Source organism: Puma concolor, chromosome B1 (genome assembly GCF_028749965.1).
Source record: "Puma concolor isolate L17-30 chromosome B1, mPumCon1.1.hap2, whole genome shotgun sequence".
Classification (NCBI taxonomy): domain Eukaryota; kingdom Metazoa; phylum Chordata; class Mammalia; order Carnivora; family Felidae; genus Puma; species Puma concolor.
In genome coordinates, this window is record NC_141670.1 from 189,489,772 (window position 1) to 189,505,697 (window position 15,926).

The 15,926-nt window shown below is 39.5% G+C and overlaps 1 protein-coding gene across 6 annotated transcripts in view; it reads right to left on the reverse strand.

The window, feature by feature from the left end:
• Positions 1-15,926, reverse strand: part of LOC112858541 (cytosolic beta-glucosidase) — a 161,170-nt gene that overhangs the window by 109,328 nt on the left and 35,916 nt on the right. For 5 of the 6 annotated variants that reach the window (XM_086705327.1, XM_086705329.1, XM_025921973.2 and 2 more), the window contains exons 3-4: positions 6,401-7,197; positions 5,556-5,679 (exon numbers count right to left, since the gene is read on the reverse strand). In XM_086705327.1, coding sequence (XP_086561453.1) covers positions 5,556-5,679; positions 6,401-7,197 — 921 coding nt within the window. The remainder of the gene's footprint in view (positions 1-5,555; positions 5,680-6,400; positions 7,198-15,926) is intronic. The other variant, XM_086705326.1, reaches the window with a different exon arrangement.

A 15,926-nucleotide genomic window follows, 5' to 3' on the forward strand; every position in this document is an offset into this window, starting at 1 on the left:
GGGAAATGGATGTATTTCTCCTTTACTGGCTCTCCGTGGGAAGGAGAGGAGGAGAGGGGAGGGAGTATGCTGACAGACAACAGCGGGGTGATTCTGTGCTCAGCATCTTGTCTTGGTGGTATACCCAAGCTGCAAGATTTATAACCTTCTTGTTACAATGCATCAGCTTCAACACTTTCAGTGAAGTCTTCAATAACTTCGATGACATCTTGCTGAGGGGTTTTGTCATTAAAAGCCTAAAGCTGGTCATTAACAAACCTTCTCTGCAATCATCTACTGCTGTGCTAACTCAGGCATGGATCCGACTGGAAAGTTGGGCTGGCTCAGAAACTTTCCAGAAGTCTGCTTTTTTTTTTTTTTTTTTCCTCTCTATGGGGTATATTTCTTTAGGGAAAGAAAATACAGTTCTCAATTATTTAATCATTTATTTCTCATTACCCATTGGCTAACTCTTCTCTGACAGACACAACCAAATTCAACAAAGTATACAACACCTACTACATGACAGAAATGGCAGTCAGGGCTGAAGATATAACTAACCACGCAAAAGACACGGCTCCAGTCTCAGGGAGTTCACGGCCCCCTTCAAAAATTAGCCATCATTTACAGAATCCTTTGTAATGGGCCAGACTCTGTATTTAGGCTTTAAAGGCACTACCCTGTTCATTTTGCAGATGTGCTTATTAGCCCCATTTTAAAGATTAGATAGCTGAGGTGTCGTCTGCTTATGAATTTTCCCCAAATTATTGATTGAGCATGTGAGTGGCAGAACCAGGCTTCGAACCCTTGTCTTGCCTGAATCCCAGCAAGTTCATGGACTCCAAACAACAGGATCTGGGCCAAGAAGAAGGCAAAGGCCATGGCATTCCAAGCTGAGGGAAAGATCATGGGCCACGCAAGAGGCAGGCAGGCACATGCTGGGCACATGCTCAGGCACGTGATGAACAGGCAGAACACAGACTCAAATCCCCTTCCAGGAGAACTGAGGTCACGGCTGGAGTATTACTTACTGAGGCCAACCTCCCCTGCTTCACACTCTCGCTCACCTCAGCGGCTTTCAGATTATTGAGGCATCCGTTTGTGTGTGTTTACACAGGAACTTAAACTCGCCTGCTGTCGGCTCCGGAACAGCAAGGACTGGTGTACGTTTTACGAATATAACTGACATTCATATGATGTGAGAAAAGCTTAACTCCTTGAAGATGACTGCTTTCCAAACTTACACAAACATCAAGCAACCCAGTTGCTTGATGGTCGTTCTGCTGCCAATGATTTAAGTTTTCCCCTAATCTGGCAACCTCTCTGATGGAAATAATGAATAGAGGGAGGCTGTTTCTGCTTTCTACTCCACAGGAATCAACTGTAAATAGCCAGAGACCCAAAGCTACAAGACTGACTCAGAGGTTCCCCCCCAAAAATGACGGAGAAACCTGTAGACATGGGGGAATATTCTGCTATAACCTAATTACTTGGAGGGAAATTTGAAAAAAAGCCTTGGGATGACATTTTTAAAATAAAAAGTTAAAAAAACTTGGGGTGATAAATAAATTCTTAAGAGTACATATTTCGGGGCTCCTGGGTGGCTCAGTGGGTTGAACATCTGACTTCAGCTCAGGTCATGATCTCTCAGTTCATGAGTTTGAGCCTGGGGTCAGGCTCTGTGCCGACAGCTCAGGGCTTAGAGCCTGGAGCCTGCTTCAGATTCTGTGTTTCCCCCTCTCTCTGCCCCTCTCCCACTGGTGCTCTGTCTCTTTCTCAAAAATAAATAAACATTTAAAAAAAAATTAAAAAGAGTACACATTTTCTAATAATAATAATAATTATTACCATTGATTGAGAGCCTACTGTGCACCAGCAGTTGGTGGTTGGGGGTGATTACACAACAGCTCATTAAATGGAATCTTTACGGGGCGCCTGGGTGGCGCAGTCGGTTAAGCGTCCGACTTCAGCCAGGTCACGATCTTGCCGTCCGCGAGTTCGAGCCCCGCGTCAGGCTCTGGGCTGATGGCTCAGAGCCTGGAGCCTGTTTCCGATTCTGTGTCTCCCTCTCTCTCTGCCCCTCCCCCGTTCATGCTCTGTCTCTCTCTGTCGCAAAAATAAATAAACGTTGGAAAAAAAAAAAAAAATTAAAAAAAAAAAAAAATAAATAAATAAATGGAATCTTTACAACAACCCCGGTCAAGGAAAGTGTTAATCCATTTGTATAGGTGAACAAACTGAGGATTTGGGAGGCTGAACAATTTGCCAAAGGCCCCTCACTGAATAATTTGCAGAACTGAAATGTAAGCCTAGTTATAGGTTATTGCAAGTTTTTTGTGTCTCTATTCTGTTGCTTTTATCTATATCTACGTTAATGAAAAACAATCTATTTAAAGGCATTTAAATAATACAATGATTAAAAAACCATTAGCTGATTTCCCTCTCTTTTTTTTCTTGAAATGACATCCCCCGCCCGCCCCGCCCCCTGCCGCCCTTTCCCAAAAGGAAACAGAAACATTAGCTTACTTTTTACTGCTCAATTAATTGCTGTGGGATTTTACCTGAAGAGATCAGAAAGACCTCCAGGCGGATATCATTGATCCAACTATAGTGTCATTATGTGCCTGTCCGTAAGTGTGATGTTAGAGAGAAGGCTTTGTTTGTGGGGATCACAAAGCCATCATCCATCCGACTCTGCGGGTTCTGGCGGGCCCTCACCTGAAGCGCTTCCCACGAATGTCTTCCTTGGCCTGTTATTAGTTTTAATTGCTCACAAGGCGTTCTTACTAGTAAAGTTCTTGCCAGTCAAGATCATCAGCACCACCTCAAAGGAGTCTCAGGAAATCAATTAGTAAATTAGGCTCTAGTCCCCTGAGGAGAGGCAGGATAGGGAGTGTCGAAGCTTTGTCCAAGGTCACAGGACCAATTGGCCCCTGCAGACGCAGCAGGAAGCAAATTTATTCAAGTCCAGAGTACCAAAGTAAGGAAAAGGTTCTGTGTGGTAGGACAAGTAATCACTCTGAGTCAGAAAACCCTGGACTCACAGATCTTATCAAACACCAAAATAGTAGTAGTGGTAATAATAATGCACACATTCTGCTTGGTTCTAGGAGATATGACTTAGTAACTGTGATCTTGAGCAAATGACTTAGCCTCTTTGAATCTCACTTTTCTCATCTGTAAAATAGGAGCAATGACCTCATCTCACTGTTTTGAAAATGAAGTAATACGATGGTATCAGCGAAGATTCTTTTTGTTCCAAGTGATGGAAACCCAGTCAGATGCAGATGAAGCAGAAAGAGCACTTAATTATAAGTAAAAGTAATGTCTCTCAAGAACATGCACGCAGCTGGGTCTGAGGAAGAACTGGAATTAGAGGCTCCATTTCTAAGTGCCACCCTGAAGCCCTCCCTATTTCTTGTCTCCACGTCCCTGCAGCCCCCCTTTATACTACTGCTTAGCGTCCATGGCAGGACATAGCCAACAGCCCACAAAGGTACATCCCCCTGACAAGTTAGGCTAAGAGACAAGGTGACTGGCCTAAATTCTAAACCTCAGGGAAGAACTGGGATTGGCCCAGCTCATGCCATGTACCTGCATTCAGACCAATCAATTATATATTAACAAGGAGCAGGATTGTATTCTACTTACATGGCTATCCCTGGGGTAAGCCTGAAGATGAGAGGAGATGGGTATTTCATAGAAGAAAAGGGATTAATTACTAGAAAAGAGAGTTTCTCCACAGATTAAATAAAAGGTGTCCACTACAACAATATATAAGAAATAGCTATTACTATACTCACTCCAGAATAAATACGCTTGTCTTTTTTTTTTTGTCGATAAGTAGATTTCTGCATATTTGAAAGACCACATTTTTTTAAAAGCAAAAAATTATAATATGTATTAATGACAATGAATATAGATCATCTTATGTTAAAAAATCAGAAAAGAACATAATACTGTGAACAGTTAATGTTTTAAGTGTATAATATTTTTTTCCATATGTTTAAAGACACAATTGAAATTCTACAAGTAGAAAAACAGAATTTTGTTTCTAGTCCTATTCTCCTCTCTTGCCCCTAAGAAATCCAAATCTCTTCACATTTTCCACTCTCACCTTCAGTTACTTTTCTGTCTTTAAGTTGTCTTTGTTTGTGGGTCTACCAGCGAATTTTTAGTGTTAAGGATCTAACTGTATTAAAGTACTTGAAACTATTTCAAAGAGCAATGAAATGTCCTTATATGTTAGCACTAAACAGAGCACCAAGCTGAAAATGAAGAAAGCCAATTTCTATTTTTCTCTCTTTTCCCAGGAAACACAGAACAATTTTGGACAAGTCATTTGTGGTCCTTATATCATCCATAAATCTGCCTGCCGGTAACCAGCTTACTTTCCTCCTAGGATGAAGCTGGGAACATCAATGGATTAACTATGAATAGGGTCATTTACAGGGAGAAAGAGAGTGGAATCTCAGAAAACTGGACATTTCCTTTTTATTTTATCAGGAAGTGAATTCCTACCTAGAGAAAGAATCTGTTTTGCATGTAATACAAAAGAATTATTTCACTTGGATCAAACTGTAGGAATCCAATTGCCCTCTGCCAATAAATTCCAAGCCAGAGTGAGGGATTGAGTACCATATATTTTAGGTTTTGGAAAGAGACCATTTTGTGTCACTTTCCAGAATTCCTTCTGGCTGATTTCAGTACATTACTGATTAATTTGGAAAGAATAATTTTAGGACCTTTCAAATAGAATGATGAGAGAGAAGTGTACCTATCATGGTAAAAAAGGAAATTGAAAGTCTCGTTTTACATTGGATTTTGTTTCTGTGATATGATTCCTTTATAGGGAGGAGAAATTAAATTTACAAAGCAACAGTGTTCCAAGTAGAAGCTGAAATGGGGAAATTAACTGGTGTAGAAATGTGTGTTACCAGTTAAAGATGATTCCTTCACATTTGTTTCAAATGTGAAAAGAATGCCATGGGGGGAAGAGCATTTGCCAGAATAATAGTATTGTCTTGAAATAAAAGTCACAGATTCTATATGACAAAAACCCGTTCCTAAATGGAGCTGTTTGGTTACAAATGAAACACACAGTGCTGGAAGACTCATTTTAGACCAAGACTCATCGAAGGCCATTCTAAAGTTCATTGCATAAATGCTTAATTTTGGTCCTTTACAAATTCCGTCAGTTCATTTCTTGGTAGTTAGGATGTTGAAATATGCACATAGGCATGCTGTAGTTGGTCAGTACTAATCTTTTTGTAATAACTAATGTTCTCTTCGAACAGACACCACCCCCTCTGTTCATATCACCTTCACCCAGGAGTCACAAAATGCTGAAGACAGTCGCTTTTACTTGATTAAATTTTGAAAGGTTGAAGCTAGGCCAAAATTCTCACCTTCCTCTTTCCTAAATACTTTTTCTCCTCTCTCTTAATTACGTGGCTTTACACTGATTTACATGAATTTCGGCTTTCAAAATCATTGGTCTTTGCTGAATGCAAATAGGCACGTGGGAAAATTATATTAAGTTTGCACAATTGATCTTTCATCATTTCAAATGGTACCTTTGAACAGTTCCTGAAACGTCTGTCTGAAATACTCCCAGCGCTGAGTGTCATCAAGAGATGCAGGGTCACCCTGGGGAAACCCGTTCTCAGTGATGTAAATTACAGGGTTATTATACGTATCCTGGAACAAGAGAGCAGAAGTTTTATTCCAAACAGATGTAAAAAAAAAAAAAAAGACTCATAAAATCAGGTGCATTACCCTCTATCTTCTCTAAGCTACAACCCAAAACTAGTTTTCATCAAATTGCACTGACCCTATTAACTTAATTTTCCACGCACTGACCTTTTATGACTAACAATGGGAAAGCAAAACTGTGCAAATGTCCATGAAGACAGTCAAATGACTCTTATCATAATGAGAAGACAGAAATATCTTTCTTCCATCAGCATCTGCTGATTGTCACTACTCCTTAACCCCTTGGTCCCACCAACAGCTACACTCTCTATCTCCCCACGGCAAGGGTCCTAAAAATCATTAACTTAAATTTTTAATTTCAGCTACCTGGACACTATCCAGCATAACGGAGGCCAAAAAAGGATCCATTTATTTCAGCCTTTAATGTGCCTTTTGATAATCACAGTTGTGACATCAGCCTGAAAAATATTTCCAAGCAACTTCTTTGACCCCAACTGACTTTAACAAAGAATCCCAACTTTGACCTTGTTTTGAAGCCTCTTATCAGCCAGTTATCCCTCACCAACTTAAATCCTAATCTCTCTTCCCAAGCCAATATATAAGCTACTGTCTAAAATCATTCTTTTTCCAAGTTCTTATATATACACATATGTCTGTCTTTCCGTTTCCACATATTTGGGTGTACATGAACACAAACGTGTTTTACCTTAATATATTTCAGTAGTTTACGTATTCCCCATGGCACCACATAGACCCAATCCAACCTTTTCCAAGATGGGTCTGGAAAAACTTGAAGCTCCACATCCTGAAGAAAACCCACTTCTTCTTTCTTGTTCTCCTGGTACTTGACTAAACGACTTGTATAATATTGCACAGCAAAGAAATCAGCTGTGCCTTTAATCATTCTCTTCTCTTCTTCTGTAAATTTTGGAAGCCTTGATGATGGATAGCCTTGCTTTTTACTCATGAAGGCAATCTGGGACTTGACAACTTCTGGATAATCACCGTCAATAAATATGGGTTTAGCAAAGAAATCCAAGCAGAAAGCAATGGCTCTTTTAGCAGCTTCCTGGTCGGACACTGAGTTGGTATCTGCTGGTTCTGCCCAGCCAGCAAAAATTCCTAGGGACACCATGCCCTTCTGCTCCTTTCGGAATAAAGAATCGTAGCTGTGCCAGGATTTGGCGTGAGCTTTGATCAAATTATGAGCTGCCTGATAACCTCCAGTTCCAAAGTGAGGTACACCAGGAGGAAATACACCGAGATCATACGCCATGATGGCAAGAATATTAGGCTCATTTATGGTGATCCACTGCTTGACTCGATCTCCAAACGTACTGAAGCAAAACCGGGCGTATTTGTCAAAGGATTCGATGATTGCCTCTGACAACCAACCTCCTTTGTCTTCTAAGGCCTGAGGCAAGTCAAAGTGGTAGAGTGTCACTATGGGTATGACCCCATTAGTTAACAAATCATCAATGATCTTGTTGTAATAGTCTATTCCTAGGAAAGAAAAAAGAAGAACGTATGAGAAGTAAAGTTATTTTTAGAACATTGACCATAAGTAGCGATCCGGAGAGGATTGGGAATAATTTCCTAAGTAACTTTTATTCCAAATAAGGTTTGTTACTTCCTGCATATAATCAAGTAAAGGCTGGGAGGAAGAAACATGAAGAATTCCAAGGAAGAATGGCTGAGCAGAGGGTTGGGGATGTGACGGAAGATGTGGAAGATGTATGTTCTGACAGGAATACATTTGGGCAAGTTGCTACCACATAACTTTGTGTTATTATCACATGTATTGAAATTATTCTATTTGCATGCTTGATTTCTAACCCCACTAGAATACAAGCCTCATAATAGCTGGGGTCATATCAAAGTCACCTCTGGATCCCCCAAATCCTGGAACAATACCAGAGAGTCAGTAGATAGATGCTCAATAAATAGTTGTTGAATGAATGAATGGTTCTCAATGGTATTAAATATAAAGTAAAGGAACTGATCTAGATGACTGTCTCAGTTCTTCTCCAGATACAGCGGTCTTATCAATCTAAAAAGGAGACCCACTGAACATGAAAAAGAGGTCCCAGAATGTGGGTTACAAGGGCAGTTAGCCAGAGCCTTGGCATATTAAGGAATATGGTTGAGAACTTTGCTCTAGGATTCTGACTTAGTCCATGAGATACCTAGACACCTCTGGCTCTCACCTAATTCTCCAGCATTGCATGTGGTGGAGGGGGGAGATCTTTTAGTATTGTGGCAGAGTTCAGAAGAATGTTATTAAGTTGGAGATACTCTGTCTCAGAAACCAATGCCAAGAAGATGTTGCGTCCAACCTAATAAGGACTCTTAACTGGAAGAGACTTTCTTAGGACAGACTGATATTAGTGCTTCGTGTTATTTTATGTCTAAGATTGTGGAAGAAACCTAAGCTCAGAAGAGAGAAGCTGTCCTGCTTTTCTGGATAATAACTAAATTCCTATGTAGAATTGTATTGCACTCAAAGTTTGTTCAGAAGCAGGGTCCTTTTTTCTCTTTTTTTTAACTTCATATCCTCTGATTAAAAAAATAATTTAGGCTTTTCAGGGTGCCTGGGTGGCTCAGTTGGTTAAACAAATGACTTCAGCTCAGGTCAGGATCTCACAGTTCATGGGTTTGAGCCCCATGTCGGACTCCATGCTGACAGCTCAGAGCCTGGAGTCTGCTTTGGATTCTGTTTCTCCCTCTCTCTCTCTCTCTCTCTCAAAAATAAATAAACATTAAAAAATAATTTAGGCTTCATACACAGAAATAAACTCAAAATGGATGAAAGACCTAAATGTAAGACAGAAAGCCATCAAAATCCTTGAGGAGAAAGCAGGCAAAAACCTCTTTGACCTTAGCTGCAGCAACTTCTTACTCAACACATCTTTGGAGGCAAGGGAAACAAAAGCAAAAATGAACTACTGGGACCTCATCAAAATAAAAAGCTTGTGCACAGCCAAGGAAACAATCAGAAAAACTAAAAGGCAACTGACAGAATGAGAGAAGATATTAGCAAATGACATATCAGATAAAGGGTTAGTATCCAAAATCTATAAAGAACTTATCAAACTCGACACCCGAAAAACAAATAATCCAGTGAAGAAATGGGCAAAAGACATGAATAGACACTTCTCCAAAGAAGACATCCAGATGGCCAACCGACACATGAAAAAATGCTCAACATCACTCATCATCAGGGAAATACAAATCAAAACCACAAAGAGATACCACCTCACACCTGTCAGAATGGCTAACATTAACAACTCAGGCAACAGATGTTGGCAAGGATGCAGAGAAAGAGGATCTCTTTTGTATTGTTGGTGGCAATGCAAGCTGGTGCAGCCACTCTGAAGGTTCTTCAAAAAACTAAAAACAGAACTACCCTACAATCCAGCAATTGCACTACTAGGCATTTACCCAAGGGATACAGGTGTGCTACTTCAAAGGGACACATGCACCCCTATGTTTATAGCAGCACTGTCAACAATAGCCAAAGTATGGAAAGAGCCCAAATGTCCATCGATGGATGAATGGATAAAGAAGATGTAGTATATATGTACAATGGAGTATTATTCGGCAATCAAAAAGAATGAAATCTTGCCATTTGCAACTACATGGATGAAACTGGAGGGTATCATGCTAAGTGAAATTACTCAGTCAGAGAAGGATAAATATCATATGACTTCACTCATATGAGGACTTTAAGAGACAAAACAGATGAATATAAGGGAAGGGAAACAAAAATAATATAAAAATAGGGAGGGGGACAAAACAGAAAAGACTCATAAATATGGAGAACAAGCTGAGGTTTACTGGAGGGGTTGTGGGAGGGGGGATGGGCTAAATGGGTAAGGGGCACTAAGGAATCTACTCCTGAAATCATTGTTGCACTATATGCTAACTAATTTGGATGTAAATTTAAAAAAAATAAAATTAAAACAACTTTGTGGGCATCATAAAAAAATAATTTAGGCTTTTGAATTTGTTTTATTCAATCATTAATTTCTTCATCCCTCAAATACACATGTATAGAAAAGCTACTGTATGCTGGACTTATAAACATATGTAAGATAAATACTGTCCTTGACCTAAGGAAGCTCCAATTTTAGTAGGACTACAGATAAATTCACAAACAATCATAATGCAGTATTACTGGTAAAGATAAAGTATGGAATACTATTTAAGTATATGGTAAGGAGTACCCATTCCTAGCTAAGGACATTTGAAAATCTATTTTGAAAGCAATATAACATCATGATTCCAAAAGTGAACTATGGCAACCAGCTACCTAAATTCTACCCCATTCCTTCACCTACTTCAGTGACCTTAAGCAAGTTACTTTATCTCTCTGAATTATCTTTCCCTGTCTGTAAAATGTGGATGATAATAGAAACCTACTTCAATAATTTACTGCCAAGAGTTTAATGAGTTGATAAATTGAACATCATTAGAAAGTTCTTGGCATAAGGTAAGGGGCTCAGTACAAGTTAGCCATCATTTTAATAATTATTATTGTTGTTATTGTTATCACTAGTGACATCTAAGTTGATACTCAAATGATGAATATAAATCATTCATATAAGACAAGGAAGAATGAGTGATCCAAGAAGAGAAAAAAGGGAAACAAATATGTGAAAGAGTAAGGGAGGTGTGGAAATAAACAAAAACCACCAAATATGAACAAAGAGTTTATTTATTCAGAGCTTGCTGTAGCGAGGGAATCAGCCATCATCACTTGCATTTGACAGATACTCAAAGTCTGTCAGGAAAGAGAGGAAGCTTTATAGTGAGAAAAAAGAGGGGAAGGAGAAGACTTCAGTTACAAGCTGATTGGAGATTGTTGGCACAGGGAGGCTGGAGGTGGGCTAAATAGAAGCAGGGCATCCTAAGCAATTGGTCTGGGACACATATGTGACTTTCTCTGGCTGGTCCTAAGTTGGAAGCAGGGGGAAGGGGAACAAACATACATAACGAAAAAAAAAAAAAAAAACAAACCAGAGAAGTTGGCAGATGTTGATCTAGTTCTGACTATTCTGGGCCAATTGCTACAGAGGTTGTGTTTGGCTTCCTGGGTTTCTTTTGTAGATCAGAGTTTTAGTACCATATATGGACTAGCCAGTCTTCACTTGTAAACTGTATTTTAGCCTAGTGTGGCTCTTTCTGGGAACTGTAAGTCCAGGATAATGATAATGTATAGCTGAGCAGAGAAAGCACAAGAATGGTGAGAGGTAAGCAAGCCAAACAATGCAAGATCATGTGTTGTCTGTCTGTCTGTAAGAGTGGATATTTTTAACAACAGCTCTCTTGTTTTGCAAACCAGAACATAATGTGAATCATGCATAACAACTCCATACTTGGAAGACCCTTACATATGCCATTACTCACTTGGCAGATAGGATACCTCAACCTATGCCCTAATCCATGCCCTATGTCCATGCCCTAATCCATGAAACATGTGAATAAGTTACTTTACATAGAAAAAAGAATTTGCTGATGTCATTAAGGTTAAAAATCTTGAGATGGGGAGATTTCTCTAGATGGTTCAGGTGGGCCCAATCTAACCACATGAGTCCTTAGAAGTGCAAGAGTAGAGCAGAGGAGTGGGTCGGAACGATGAACAACAGAAGAGGCCAGAGAGGTGGCAGCATAAGAAGCACTGAACCCACTATTGTCAGCTTTGAATGTGGAAGAAGGGAGCCACCTGCCAAGGAATGCAGGTTGCTTCTAGAAACGGAAAATGGCCCTCAGTTGATAATCATCAAGGAAATGAGGCCTTCAGTCCTACTACCATAAGAAACTGAAACAAGCCAAGAAACAGACTTTGGAAAGAAATGCAACCCTGTAGGCACCTTGGTTTTAGCCTACAGAGACCCATGTCAGACTTCTGACCTCCATAACTCTAAAGTAATAAATTTGTGCTTTTTAATTGAAATATACTTGGTATACAATTTTATATTATTTTCAAGTGTAAAACTTATGCTATTTTTAAGCAGCTAAGCTTGTGATAATTTGTTGCAGCAGCAATAGAAAACTAATACATTCACCAAACGTTATAAAGTTTTTCTTTTCTCTCACAGTGAAAGATCATTCCGCCGTCCCATCTCAGGGCCTCTGCAAGCCCACATGTCCTCATTTGTAAAACGCAATATCCAATGATGGTATAATGGAATCAGTTTGGAATTGATATGTGTGAAGGTTTTCACAGACAATTCCTTCCATTGGCTCTGAATATAAAAATAACATCAGTTTTCATTTATTGCATTCATACTATATGTGCCATTTCATTTAATCCTAGCCCTAAGCCCAAGAGGTGGGCTTTTTTTTTTTTTAAGTTTATTTATTTATTCTGAGAGAGAAAGAAAGCATGAGCACAGAAGGGGCAGAAGAAGGGGTGGGTAGAGGAGGAGGGGAAGGAGGAGAGACAGAGAATCCCAAGCAGGCTCCACACTATCAGTGTGGATCCCGATGTGGGGCTCGAACCCATAAACCATGAGATCATGACCTGAGCCAAAGTCAGACGTTTAATCAACTGAGCCACCCAGGTGCACCAAGAGGTAGATATTTTGTATCCTCATTAAGCATCTAAGGAAACCTCTTCTCTTCAGAGACAGCAAGTCCCAGACTTAAGTAATAATGTCATATGGCACAGCCGACATTTAAACCCAGTCTGCCTCACTACAAAGACTGAACCAGTTCTACCATGACATTCCGTTTCTCACGTTTACTGTTTCAGAACCAGAAGCATGGTGACAATGTTTTACTGGTCTTCACAATCACCTATTTTGGAGCTGATTCATATTAGATCCTTTTTTTTTCATTTTTGGAGGAATCAATGATTTACCCCTGTAAGCATCATTAGATGTGGTACAATCATTAATGATGGCAATCAACGTAGTTCAAACAACATGATAATCTTTGGTTTAATTGAAGATTTAAAAAAATTTTAAATAAGATTTTTTTTTCTCACTCATCAGCCTGACAGAGCAACAAAGCATTTAATAATTAATATTTATCCCAGAATTGAGTACTCTTGGTTTATACAGAGCACTTTTGGTTTGGTGCTGTAATGCAATTTTCCCATGGGGCAGTGAAGTGACGTTTATAAGAGCAGAACTCCAGAGTCAAACAGTTGAGCTGAAGAATCATGGACAAATCACTTGACCTATGTACATCCAAGTTTCCTCATCTGTAAAAATATTACGTATATTATAAGTGCCACCTCATGACTGTTTTGAGTATCAAATGAGACCAAATCATGAAAGGATTCTTTAGCTTTTATAAGAAATTCAGTCGTTGGACAAATGTGTATTTTTAAATGATCATCTGTTACCAATAAAGGGACCTTGAAACTTTGAGAGGCTATTTGGACTCTATTCTGCTCCTGGATATTTAGGACATAATTCTTTTAAATATATAATTTTTTTCTACTGTTTATTTTTTAGAGAGACAGGGTGCAAGTGGGGGAGGGGCAGAGAGAGAAGGAGAGAATTCAAAGCAAGATCCAGGCTCCGAGCTGTCAGCACAGAGCACAATGAGGGGCTCGAACCCATGAACCAAACTGTGAAATCATGACCTGAGCCAAAGTCGATCGCTTAACCGACTGAGCCACCCAGGCACCCCAGGACATAACTGATTATTTTAAGTATTTAAACTTCCATAGCCTTCTTTCATACTTAACTACCATTTTCTCTGATATAATTAAGCCCATTTCTTCTTATTTGATCTTTGGAAATATAAAGCAAATGTGAGTTAAATGTCTTTTGGATATAGGGGAAAGCAACCCACTTCAGATTAACTCAAATATAAAGGTAGCATGAGGGGCAGGTGGCTGTTTGGTGTAGGAAGCCTGGGAATTATTTGATATGATAGAGAGCTATCAGATTCCAGTCACACAAAATTACAACTGAAACTCAAGGGAATTGAAGCTGGGAGCTGAGAAAGTCTTTGCCTCTCAAGAAAGACTGGTCTCACCCATCCAGTTTCACTCAACACATGTTTTCTTTATGCACCAAATTTGCTATGGTCTCAAAATGGCCATCCCATCTGCCAAAGCTATCTTATAGTCCTGGTTCCAGCACCAACCAACTCATATTCTCAACTTCTCAACTCCAAACATCTCTGAGAGGGGAAGACAACTGGGCAAGATTCTCTTTTTCCATGAGGTTATACCATATTATGTCACAGGGGAAAAAGGTCTTTCCCTTGTCCAGTCAGCTATGGCCAGGAGTGGAGCAGGTCTATGTAGAACAAAGAAATGGGGAAATTCTCTCAGAAGAGGATGTGGCTAGGACTTGCAAAGATGATGTGTCAATGCAGAAAATAACTGACCTGGAATCCCCCTAGCCAAACTATAAATATCTTAATGTAGAATTAATTTTGTTCAAGTGTCTAACATGCATCACACATGACAACTAGGTTCATTCCCTTCTAGACTCACACCACCAATTAATTTCTTTGCTTGCCCTATATGTTCTCTTATCACAGTGCCTGTATTTGCTTCCTATTGCTGCTATCAAAAATTACCATAAACTTAGTGGCTTAAACCAACACAAATTTATTATCTTACAGTTCTGGGCATCAGATACTCAAAAAGATTCTCACTGAACTAAAATCAAAATGTCAGCAAGGCTAAGTTCTTTCTGGAGGCTCTCAAGGAGAACCCATTTCTTTGCCTCTTCTGGCTTCCAGAGGTGGCCTGCATTCCTTGGCTCGTGGCCCCTCTAATATTCTCAAAGCCAACAGTATAACCATCTTCTCTCCTCTCTGACCTCTGTTTCAGTTCCTGTATTTTCTCTCTCTGACTCCGATCCTCTTGTTTCCCTCTTATAAGGGCTCATTGATTACACTGGGACCATCCAGATAATCCAGGATAATCTCCTCATCTCAAAATTTTTAATGTAATGACAACTGTAAAGTCCCTTTAACCATGTAAGATAATATGGTCACAGTTTCTATGAATTAGGATGTGAGCATCTTTGGGGGCCATTATTCAGCCTAACATATTGCCTGATATGGAGTAGCAGATTAATAAATGTTTCTTTAGTTATTTACTTTACCATTCCTGCTAACTGTGCTCATATTTTAAATACTAAAGTGAATAAGGAATTCTGCATAGACATTCCTTTTTTTTATTTCCAATACCTGGGTCCCCTACTAATCATCTGAAACTTACATTTGTGGCAGAAATGAAAATGAACTTGAACATCTGAGAACTAGAGAAATATGTGATTTCTTTTGCCAGCTCAATCTCTTCTTGTTAAACCTCGAAGACTTGACATTTGAAAGAGAAAGGCTGTGTAACAATTCCACTTTGTAAAATATTCTTACAGTTTGGGAACATAGGTTTTACACGTTTCCAAATGTCCTCTAATCAAGCTTTAAAATAGGAGTTAGAACACAAAAAACAGGGTGCCTTGTAAAGGATAGTGACAAGGGTTTTTCCAATTCGTTACATGCTCTTTGAGAAAATGTTTAAACAGAAAAAAACAAATGATGGCCTTTCTGAGTTAAAACAGTTCCAGTTGCTTCAACAGATCACTGCACAACAGTGAGCAACCGCTTATTGCAATTCTGCCGACTGGAAGCACCTCCTGTGCCCTCTTGTTCATGGAAAAGTCTGTAATATTAATCAGCTATGACTTTACAAAAGCTGGGGGCAAACATAAAGAGCTCAGTGCTGGGGCACGTGATCCTCACATGAGATGTGCATGACTTATCTTCCCACATTGTGCAAGTGGCCCCAGTATCTCCAGTCTCATCACCACCCCCCTCCAGCTTTTCTGCTGTCCTGTTCCTGGATAGTTGATCTATAGTGTGCTCCATGGACTTCTGTATATATCTCATATTTGTTTTAAATAGCTTGATATGTTGACATAGTGGTACAGTAATCCTCTATCTGAAAATCTTGGAGGGAAATGTGTTCCGAATTTTTGGATTTTTAGAAAGGAAATACAGAGCAAATACCATATACTAAGTTAATACCCTCAGTGGGTCTGGATCAGTCTCACTTAATATTTCTGTGTCATAGACTCTAAGTCTAAAGTTCTCTTTTGGCCAGCAAAAGAGCAGACGCAGGATTAGAGCGGGAGATGGCTAATGTCCGGGAAAAGACAAGAGCCCCAAATAAGGGTCTTTGCTGGGTATTTATTAAGATCAGAAGGCTTACAAACGTGATGGGCTGTACAAAGAAACAAAGAAACTGTCAACAT